General features: G+C 40.2%; 1 protein-coding gene across 1 annotated transcript in view; it reads left to right on the top strand.

Moving 5' to 3' along the window:
* Positions 1–12,155, top strand: part of pemt (phosphatidylethanolamine N-methyltransferase) — a 75,392-nt gene that overhangs the window by 33,743 nt on the left and 29,494 nt on the right. The window contains exon 4 of the mRNA XM_085361215.1: positions 8,915–9,060. Coding sequence (XP_085217341.1) covers positions 8,915–9,060 — 146 coding nt within the window. The remainder of the gene's footprint in view (positions 1–8,914; positions 9,061–12,155) is intronic.

Raw genomic sequence — 12,155 nt, forward strand, 5'->3', positions numbered from 1 at the left:
CTTTAATATTATTAAACACAAAAATAAAGACCTATTCTGGTATTTATATAATGGCAGTTAAACCAGTAAAATCATTTTAAAAATCATTAAAAACCATCTGTTTTGTAGAAGAGTTTATTATTTGACCGATGATGAAACCACAACAGTGTCACGCCGGTGCTCCAAAATGAACTTTGTAAGGGAAATCAGTGGGACTTTAATTTAACAAAATTGCTGCAGAAATGTGTAGAATAGCAAAACACCACAAGTAAAATAGATGAGGTTGAATGACGTATTCACCCGGTGAAAAACTTGATTTAGCGCTAATTACCATAGTAACAAAGACAGAGTAAAGCTGTTAGTGAGCAGACATGAACATTAATGAATGTTGGGTTTGGGTTTTTTTGTTTATCAATCAAAGTGACTCATTACCCACGTATTTGGCACGTGGGCATTGTTCTGGTCAATTCAAGCCCACTAAGTCAGATAATATACTATTCATTGTTTATGACAAAATAATCTTTCCTTGAGTGAGAGCACGATGGCATGACCTGTAGAAAAGGTCTAGCTGCCTGGTAGTTGAAACAGGACATTTTAATCTTTGTGGTATGTGTTCTAACCATGCATCCATTTGTTCACCTTGAATGCACCGTTTCTATTTTTAGAGTTGAAGACATCAGTGCCCTGCTTGCTTTTTCTACCAATGCTACAGCCTCATTTCTCAACTAAAAGCTTACATTTGCTAGTTCTGCTGCTGTTCATATAAAAACTTTATCTTACCAAAAAACATTTGTATTCATATTGTCTCTCAGCATGCCATGAAGAGTGATGAAGTCAAAGTACTATACAAGACACATCTCCTGGATGCACTGGTACGCATCTTCAGTGATGTATCCTGTGGTCATCAGGTGTTTCGGGTCTCACAACATCATACACCCTCACCCAGGCTCACAGCCTCGATGGCCCTCTTCTTGGCTGCCCCAGCCACACCCAGCCGGCCTAGGACTCTGCAGAGTGATCGTCCTGCAAAGCCCCTACAACCCACTTCTATGGGCTCATAGAAAGTCTCTCAGCCCCTTCCCCTGCACTCCTGCACTAGTTCCTGGTACTTTGCACGTTTCCTTTCATTGGCCTCCTCGATCCGCTCCTCCCAGGGCACTGTGAGTTCCAGCATGATCAGCTGTTTTGAGGCCTCAGAAATAATGATCATACTCAATATAGTAGTACACATTTTTTTAGTTTTCAGCAGAATCACTGTGCTTATTGGTTGTTTATGACAGCGGTCCCAAACCCCCAGGCCACAGACCGGTACTTGTCCGTGAGTTGTTTGGTAGCGGGCCGCAAGAGTTGAGGCTTGGGTGTGAAAGTTATGGTTTTCTTGGTTTTACTCGTTTTTTATTGTTTTTGGGTTTTTTTATAATTTTTAGCGTTAACTTGGTTTCCCTGGGTGTTTTCCTGTGTGTTATGAATAAATCTTCTTTTTTTGGTACTAGTACTGGTTTTATTTTGTTGTATTTATCCGTGAGGCCAGTCCGTGACAATATTGTCGGACATAAACCGGTCTGTAGGGCAAAAAAGGCTGGGGACCGCTGGTTTATGAGACTACCATGGCTGTGTTCTGATCTGCTGCTCGGCCAGTTCAGCAGATTTGTCCTCTGCAGGAAAGCGCAAATAGAAACATGCAATTCTGCTCTGCTCACCACAGCAGATACAATGGTCCTCTGTGGAAAAACAACAAAAAACCCACCTAAAACATTATTACTGTTTTCAGTCCCAGCTAACAGACACACTGACCAATTGACCTTAAAGCCTCTTTGTTGTGCTGCTAAATTGTCCGCCTAAATGACTTGCTTACAGTGCTAATGACCTGATTGCCAGCTACGCCTTTTTATAGCTCTGTCAGACCAAAATATAACTATTTGACAGGCATGCAGGATATCAAGGGAGTTTATTTTTATCTGCCAACCATACAGCACTGATGCTCTCCACTGATTAGGCTTAATGATAAACCTTTAGGGAAAGCTCTCTGAGCTTTAATAAGTCAATTTTGTAATTAACTGTCTATGTTTATCTTTCCTGCTATTAACACAGAGTCGAGAGCAAATGACAGATTTAGAAGTACTAAATATAAAAGGGTTACACATTCAGTCGTACAAATTGCTCTGAATTTGTAACATGAATATATCAAAAATCCATGTATATAAATATGATTAATGTTTGGAAAAGGTTGGCAGCAGGTATTGAATTGGTTGTCTGTACAGCTCCGTTTGCTGATGAATGAGAGACAGCCTGTACTGAACATGCCTGAGAAGACAAACTTTGGAGTGGCCAAACATGAGCTACCTTGAACTGTGAGTCAGGGTTCCTAGGAGCAGCCCTGAGTCATGTTACTAAAGCTTTCAAAATTTTGTCCTTTACTAAATGACGTACTTTTAGTAAGTGTACATGTACCTTCGGTTTTACTTCTGCAAGTACAAACTGGCTACAGAGGCTTGTGTTAAAAGCACTGTTGCTCCCTGTGCCTCGAGTTGAATGGGTAGTTTTGTAAGGGAGAAAATCCACAGACACTTACCCATTTGAGAGTTGTTGTTTTTTCTTGGGTGGGGGTAAAGAATCTTTTTGTTTTTAATTTAGGCATTGTAATGTGATTATTTTTGGGTGATGCAATATTAAAACCAGGCATTAACAGTCTACATTGATCATCATTACACAATGCAAGTTACCAAAGTTGTTCCTTAAAGTTGTCTGCAAAGAACTCTTTTAAATGTTGGACAATTATTTGCCCAACATCATCCTGAACTCTGAATCAAGATGCATAAGTATCTCCGCAGAGCGTCACAGAGTTGCTGTCCACATTTTTGACTGTTTCAGTGTAAACACAGAGCAGCTGAGACTAGCAGGAGTAGTAAAAAGATGGAGGGCAGTAGCTCCTCTTTTCTGTTGCATTTACAGTTGAGAGTAATACAAGTTGCTGCAACAGCTGCCTGTGTGATCATGGCAACAACAGAAATCAAAGCGAGAGAAATGCTACACAAGCAGATTTTATCTGTGATGCGTGCAGTGGACACACAGCAGAGAACAGATAGATGAAGGGGGATAGAGCAGGGGTGGGCAATCTCAGTCCACGAGGGCCGGTGTCCCTGCAGGTTTTAGATGTGTCCTCGAACCAACACAGCTGATTTAAATGGCTAAATTAGCTCCTCAACATGTCCTGAAGTTCTCCAGAGGCCTGGTAACGAACTAATCATGTGATTCAGGTGTGTTGACCCAAGGTGAGATCTAAAACCTGCAGGGACACCGGCCCTCGTGGACTGAGATTGCCCCCCTCCTGGGCTAGAGGATCATCAGCTTCAAACTTAGTAGACAGTTATCAGTGTTTACAATTTTGGTAGAACAAGGTAATATATGTTGCTTTAACAGAATGTGAGTGTTAAAGTAAAAACACATAAAAGGAACAGCCTTGATGGAAAATGTTTGTAGAGACATTTGCCACAGAAAACATCAGCTTCAATAATCCTGCTTTTTCTGTAAAAACATTGGAGCTCTGTTAAGTATCCCCTAAGGGAAGATGCACAATTAAAGCAATGTGCACAGAGCAAACAGGATCCTGCAGAGCATTTCAGGCTTGTTGACACATTCCTTAAAGAGTCAGAGTAGGCCTCCAGGCTCGAAAGAAGAACTCATTTAAGCCCATAACCGATGGACCAGAGGTGTCTGTCAGTCAAGACTGCTAATCTGCAAGAGGTGGCCTCCACTGAATACAATATGTTGGCCCCCATCTGTAACTAAGTCTATCAATTTTTTCTGACTTGAACTAAATGTGGTACATATATGATACATGTAGGAGCCAAAAGTAAGAGTTCGTATTATGCACAAGGTATCTTTTTCTTTTCTTTTTGTCAATTTAGTTCTCTTGTCTAAATGGACATCTCTATCTGAAGTTCTTATTAATCATCTTAAAAGACAACATTTACTTTTCACAGTCTCAAAGTTCTTAAGTTGTCTGGCACATTTTCAAGGATGTATTTGGAGATCCAAAGAGATCTTCATCTTAGACAGATTAAAAAAGACTAGTTGCTGTTTTCTGGCTAAATGAAGTCAACAACTAGTTGACCAGAGTAGACCAGACAGCAGCATTTCCTCGTGAAAGTTGTGAACTGATCTGTGCAGTATTTCTATTTGCTACTGGCTTGTAGTCCTGCCAATAGTAAGCAAAACTAGCAAACATCTCATCACTGCAGGAGCAGGAAAGGAAAAAAAGCAAGAAAAAATCACTCTGGAGGTAGTTGTGCTGCAGTGTGAAGGGGAAATCTAGGAAATAAGGGGAAGATGGTGCACCCATTGTTGCTGTAACTGAGGATCCTAATGGAAGCATGAGCTACCTAAAATATATGATCACTGAGTGATCAGAGAGGATTTCAAGCATTTTCAATTAGACTATAGGTCAAACTCCAAGGTTTAAATCTTTAATTGATGTGAAATAATGTGGAGCAGGGAAATTATTTTACTGCTATTGTTAAATAATCATCATTATTACCATTGCATTAATAATATAATCTGGAGTTTATATTGCATTCAGGGGTTGAACAGTGTGTGTCTTTCAGAAAGGCTAAAAGTAACAGGACAGGAAACAGGCTTGGAGAGTTTTGCAGAAGTGAAAGTTATTTTGAGCAGCAGGCTAAGACGAGGCTTTAACAATGTAACAGATAGCTTTAAGAAGGCCTTAAGATGTTATGCATACAGTTATTATGTTGACCTTGTATTTCAGATGCAGTTATAACTATTTTATACACAATGCATATCTGTGCTTATTAAAGAGTTGGAGCTCGGTCAATTAATTGGGGGTTGGAAGCTTTGTTCGGCGCGATGTCCGGACAATCTATTGTGCAAGTGACTTGGAGCCATAGAAGGAATTGCAATACATGCTTACAAAACACTTATATCAGGTCATTTCATATTAAGGTTTTAGTAGAGGTTCTTGGTTAAAACATTTATTTAGTAGAAGACATACATATAGTCTCAGTGAGCCTCTGGTCTGGTGAAAGGTCAGAAGTGCAACAGGTGAATTGAGAAAGAGCATGTGAGGTCAACACACACACACACATGAGTTAGATTTATTTAGAGGAGAGATTAGTCATGTTTCGGCAAGAAAGAGGAACAATTCACTTTAAGACAAGAACGGAAAGTACCAGCCATGAAAATAGAAGATGATCTTCTGGGTTAAAAGTCATTGTGGTGTTGATCTGATCTATGTATAAAATGTTTCTGTGACGCATGAAGGGGCGTCAGTAAACAAGCCCTGACGGTATAAAATCTGTGTATGCTTTGAGGAAGTCGGAGATCACTTGCTGTCGGCGTACAGAGTGTTCTTCCCACACGTGTGTTCATTAAAATCATTGTTTGACCAAGAGCTCCTGGACCATGGGTGGTTTGTACTCTCCCTCCTCAATTTTGAACCTTAACAATAACCAGCCTTGTTTTTTGTGTTTCATTTACTTCTAAACTTTTAAACTAAGCAGCTCACTTTGAAAGACCCTTTATGTGACTCCCACATGGAAGCTTCTTATCTGACCTCCAAATATTTCCTCTTCATTCTGTGGTGTTTCTGTCTTGTCAAACATTCTGTTTCACATTTTGAAGGCTTTAATGGAGATGCTGTATGGCTTTGACCCGTAAGGCTAATTTACGTTATTGTGATGAAACAATTATATTACCATGAATAGACACTTTGCTGTGCTATAGCATAAAATGGTACAGGAAAACTTGATTTTAATGAGAGTTTTTCTGTATTTCTTGGACCAGCGGTGATTCGTCACCATTCATTACAAAACATTCAGTGGTCAGTCCCTGAGACCCACTAACCCCCTGCTCACATGCCCGTCCCCCTGACCCCTTTTCCTGCCTCCTTTCCAATCCAAATCTCAGCAGTATGCTCTGCCAGACAACCTTACTTAACAGACATCCCAGCAGTTGCTCTTTGTGTCTGACGTGGCAAAATGCCACATCACATTACACTTCCTGCTTCCTTTTGCAAAAGGAGGAACGGCATAAGATTCACAGCACGGACCCCGTAACCTAGTTTTTTTCTTATTAACCGCAAACCTAGTTTGATTTGGGAGCCATTTTCCTCGGCAAGAAGCACACTACATTCAGACCAAAAGCTACAGGTGTGTTAAAGCTTACGCACATATAGACACACTCAAACGCACACATGTACATGTATGTCATCAGCCCCAACACCTGTGTGGATGTTGCCTTTGAAATTCTGGAAAGATATTACTTTTGAATCCCGTGGCCAGGTAACAATTCAGATCAGCTGGCTGTGAGAGTCCTCATAAAATTCAGAGAACTGTAGAATGTAAAAAGATCCCAAAACATAAAAGTCAGATAATAAATCGGCAGTCACTTCTCCCAGGTTGCTGTAATGTAGACTTTACAAACCTAATCCATGACTTGTTCTTTTTAGAAAGAAGAGGGTTTGCAGAACATTTCCTTTTGGAGAAACGAGCCATAATTGTATAGTCTTTTTCGGATTGTCCCATCGTGAACTTTAACATGTCTTAAAATGGACTAAAATTGTTTCAAAATGGTCTTACAGCAAATATTAGTTATTAAAGATCATTTTGTTGTCTTTCCTTTCAGTAGCAGCACCTGCCTGGTACTTACCAATTTAATTCACTTAAACATTAAGGATCTAATTAGGTTTTCACACATGGTGGCTTGGTGTTGTTAAATGACTAATCAGACAGGGTAATATGTTAAACGACGCCATGTGTTGTTGTTCAACTGAGGTTGTATTTACCTAATAAAACAGGTTTACCTTCTTTTTTATGACTATATGAGCCAAATGCTTGGTTTCAGACAAAACTGTGAATCATGCGACCCTACAGCCCTTGTATGTTCCAAGAATAAAACCAGACAGCTTAAAATGAGAATAACAGCTCCGCTATAAGTATTTGATACTTTGTTACATGATGTATAAATGTTGCATTAGTGATTCTCAGTGAATTAAGTAAGGAGTGGTTTAGTCAGTATCCCTACCTTAGTCTCATGAACTTGCCTTTACCCTTTAGAATGGTGTTCATATATAAATATGAATTGTCCACATATGTTTATGGAAGTTGTGCTTCTAATAAATCATAGAGCAAGCAGTGTCTGAACAGTTATTCAGGTGGCACTTAAAGTGGTAATGGTCTGTGGACAAAGTCTCACTGTGAATGCTTTACAATTGAAATCGATAATTGCATTCGTAGTCAGAACTCTGCTAGTATCATCTTTTCATAAAGGCAACACAAAAACCCAGTGGAGCATCTTTTAGAGACCCTTTCATCCTTTTAGAAACTCTTCATTCAAACATTGTATGAAAGCACAAAATGCAAAATAATTTTTTTTTTCAACGAGCACACTTGCCCGACACACAACCCTCACATCATCTGCCAGTCCTGCAGTTGGTGACTAGCTCGATAAATGATCAAATTTATTTTGGGGACATTAAGAAGCAAAATGAAAATGTGTTTTCAAGTATTATTAGAGATAATTAGGTAGAACAGTTTGCAAATCATAGACCTTTAATGGATTACTCTTGTTCTGGATGTATTTCTGTTCAAAGATATCAGAGTAAGGACAGCATGATGGCGTGTTGGTCAGCACTTTTGCCTCACTGGATCCTGGGTTTGAAACCACTATCTAGCCACCGTTGTACTGTCAGGCTATCTTATAAAGTCAGGTCAAAGCTTTACAGTATAATTCTGAGAAACCTAGTTTCCACTCGAGAAAACACCTGATGACAACAGCTTTGAACCGTTAGATTGTTCGGACAGATGCAGATTAAGGCTGGGCCACTGGAGATAGAAAAGAGTGGAAAGAGGAAACAGATTCTAACCACTTCAGCAGCTTACTAAGCTGCTGTATGGCTAAGGTACTTTACATGTGCTACTAAATTTGAAGCCAGATATGCTAATGTTATGTACAAGAGCAAAATCTTATTTTTTAGCATGAAAAAATGCTGCAAGACATTAGTTCTCCATTATTATGTGTTCAGTTACAATACCTGGAGCATCACACAGCATGCCACATCCAGTATGATGTGTGCTGCATGGATGTTACACACTTGTTGTATAAGATAACAACAAATTTGTTATGAACAAAGTCACGACAAGTGGGGGGGTGGCAGCTGTATCTAAACCTGTCCTTATACTCTATTTTTGTGACATTACAGGTGACAGCTGCACCTGTGTTACAACTGCATGCTTCCAACCCTCCAATTTGTGCTGCCCTTACGCTGGCCTTTATTGTACTGGCTGTGTCTGTGTTCTTGAAGTGGTGCATTGTTAGGAGATAAGCTTCAAACCTTTCCACTCCAAAACTTTTCTGTTTTGCAATTGCAGCAGCATGCTAATCTCCCTGTTGTTTCATACAGTATAGTACCACTGTATATTCAGGATGTAAGTTTAGGATATTATGGTAGTGGCTGTAGCTCAGGTGGCAGAGCAGGTCAGTCACTAACCAGAAGGTCGGTGGTTCGATCCCAGGCTGCCTCCTGGCTGCATGCCAAATATCCTTGGGCAAGATACTAACCCCGTGTTTGCCTACTGGTGGTGGTCAGAGGGCCCGGTGGCGCCAGTGTCCGGCAGCCTCGCCTCTGTCAGTGCGCCCCAGGGCAGCTGTGGCTACAATGTAGCTTGCCGTCACCAGTGTGTGAATGTGTGTGTGAATGGGTGGATGACTGAATGTAGTGTAAAGCGCTTTGGGGTCCTTAGGGACTGAGTAAAGCGCTATACAAATGCAGGCCATTTACCATTTACCATTTAGTATTATACAGGCCTTAAATAAAGCAATTGCTCTACTTTTCTGCTTTTGCTGTACTGTGTATATAACCACTATATTCACCATAATGGGACATGGTCACTTGTGATTTCTTTTTTTTTTCCTGTAGTATGACAGTGGCAATGAAGGCCCAGGCCAGGTGGGAGGTGATGGAGAGGACGGAGGTTTTCTACGCTGGGATAGGTCTTATGGTGTTTGGTACCCTTCTCGTAGTGAGCAGCTTCCTCGCTCTGGGATTCACCGGAACCTTCCTAGGTGAGTCCCAGACACAGTGTCAGATATTAAATGGACACAAAATAATTTTAGTCTAAATATAACTTCCTATTAAAGAATACTGTACACATCACTGAAGAACAAAGATTTAAACTGTAAGCATCTATCCAGACTGGCATATATCAGCAGACGCTTGATTGCCATTGTTCCCAGAGGGTGAATCCCATGTTGTGGTGATTCCTCTTGTGACACTAAATGGTTTACATATGTAGTTTTTAATACAATTCTTTAACAGGTACTGAATAGATTCTTGCAGGCTGTTAACACACTAACCCAACCTTCAGATGCTAACGATCAGAATTTTATCAAATCAAGCCAGGTGGCTTTATTGTGCATGTGCAGTGATACAGTACACAGTGACACGAGACAGCGTTCCTCCAAGACCATGGTGCTACATATAACAGACAATCAACACATGACTACATAGTACAAGTGCAAGGAAGGACGTAGAGACACTGTTGGGCCTTCTTAGTTAAGGAGCAGGTGCTGAGGGACCAGGAAAGGTTCTCCGTCAAGTCAACGCCAAGGAATCTGGTGCTCTTGACGACCTCCACAGAGGATCCATTGATGTTAGGTGGACAGTGATCTCTCCGTGCTCTCCTGAAGTCAAAATTATCTCTTTTGTTTTGTCCGTGTTCAGAGGCAGGTTGTTGACTCTACACCAAGCATTAGCTGTTGCACCTCCCGTCTGTATGCTGACTCATCGCTCTTGCTGATGAGACACACCACAGCCGTGTCATCGGCAAACTTGATGATGTGGTTCGAACTGTGCATTGCTGCACAGTCAGCAGAGTGAACAGCAGTGGGCTGAGCACACAGCCCTGAGGGGCTCCAGTGCTCAGTGTGGTGCTGTTGGAGATGCTATTACCGATCCGGACTGACTGATGTCTCTCCGTCAGAATGTCTGGGATCCAGTTGCTCAGGAATGATTGTGTTGAATGCAGTTTGGCCCTCGCTGTTCTGAGGGCTGCCTTTTCGCCTGCTCTGAAGGCGGACTCTCAAGTCTTTAGCAGCTCACACACCTCTGCAGTCATCCACAGTTTCTGGTTGGAGCGTATTGTGATAGTCTTGGACACAGTGACATCATTGATGCACTTGCTGATGTAACTGATCATAGATGATGTTTACTCCTCCAAGTTGGTGCGGTTGCCATTTGTTGCAGCCTCCCTGAACATGTCCCAGTCAGTGTGCTCAAAACAGAGATGGCACCTCACCTTTCTCAGAACCGGTTTGCAGCATCAGTGAGATTGTGGCTACAATAGCATGTAGATGTTAGCATTTACCATAAATTATAATTTTGCTCAGGGTTAAGCATTACAAAACCCCAAGCATGGCCTTAAACACTTGTTTTGTGTTCACTTAACTGCATTAATTATAATAAAATCATATTTTTTTACAAACTATAAAACTATAAACTTTACAAACTATGAGCAAACAAAGCACCACATTGTGCTCTTGTACATGAAAGCTACAATAAAACAGCCTTTAGTAACATTAAGGGATCACATGAGACACAGGAAAATGCAAAAGAGGACATGTAGTTCATGTCTCTACATAAGTAAAGACACATGAACTCTGACACATTTGAACAATTCATGCGCCCCAACATATTTCTCTGAATATAGTCATTTTCATAATCATGATATGGCGTGTCCCAATATCTTCTTGTTTCCTTCTGAGACAAACACCTTTTCTTTTGTTCAATGTACTCCTGAACACATGCAGGCATTGTTTCAAATGAACATGAGCTCAAGATTGCCAGGACCATTTGGCATGCAGCTTCTGTTTTTTTAGGTCAGTCGACTAAATGAGTCATCTTCAAGAACCAGGCAGATTGTCTGAGCTTCTTCAGCATATTTGTCCATCGGTGCACTGAAATGCCCTCAGTCCATCACTCCGCTTCAAACTAATCACTATCTGTGACAACAGAAGGGAGGCAGGAGGAACAGCAGGACGTGCCAGGAATGTGCATGTGTGATAACAGGAGTCTACTTTGTATTCGGAGTGGACAAGCCGGTCGCAAAACGCTGTTTGCAGGTTTCACTCTCCAACCATTTGGAACAATAAATTTTGCAGTTATAAAACAGGAACAATTCAACTTTCAGTATACCTTCAAATTAAAAGCAGTAGTAAAAGCCACATGTCTGGCTGCTGTTACATTTGATGTTTGTGCATACAGTCCTCTGAAAAACTATGGACATGCTGGCTCCTTCCATAGGATAGGGGGTAAGTAGCAGCCAGGCATTACTAATCAAATGCACATGAATAAATAATAATAAGTGTAAACTCCCTGTTGATAACCAGTTAATCAAATGCAATTAATTAGTAGGGAAAATTGATTGATGATATGCCAAAATGTCTATAAAATCAGAGGTTTTGGCAGTTTGGTGACGTGTAGAAATGTTTTTCTTTTCCCTAAATTTAACAATTTTATCTCATCTTGCGTGTTACTGTGTTCTCTGCACTTTCATTGTACTGCCTGTCTGCTTGTCTAGTAACAATAAAGTGAATTGAATAGAATATTTATCTGTTCCTCCGTAACCATGTCATAGACTGATAAAGTCATAAAGAGAAACAATTACTTGAAGCTCTTGAATCATGGGATGTAATTCATTTTTCACAAGACTGCATAGAGAGCTGTGAAAACTCTTTTTAAATTGTATGTTTAATCGAACATTCAATTTTTTTTCTACTTTGAATACAAAAAATCTGAATGAACTGAAATGTTTTAACCATTTTTTTTTACGATCGGTTGCACAAAACTGAGAAGTTTTCGACAAATGACAATAGCGTCACAGTAAGTCTCTTTCTGTGGTCAACACTAGACCTTTAGAAAACAAAAGATCGCAGCAACAAAATAGGACATCAAGCAAGAATTAATGAGATAAAATAAAACAACTAAAAATTAAAAAGGTGCTTTTTGTGTTTATAATGTATAAAAATTGTAAAATAAAAAAATGTGATGACCTCAAATTACAGAAACAAAAGTGTAGATGGTGACAATTAAAAAAACAAAAAACAAAAGCTACTGACCAGTCATAGGAGTCACTACTGGTTTATTTAACATTTTCTTTGGT

The sequence above is a fragment of the Diplotaxodon limnothrissa genome, linkage group LG8 (genome assembly GCF_057381915.1).
Source record: "Diplotaxodon limnothrissa isolate DT_005_m linkage group LG8, D_limnothrissa_male_GT1.1, whole genome shotgun sequence".
Classification (NCBI taxonomy): domain Eukaryota; kingdom Metazoa; phylum Chordata; class Actinopteri; order Cichliformes; family Cichlidae; genus Diplotaxodon; species Diplotaxodon limnothrissa.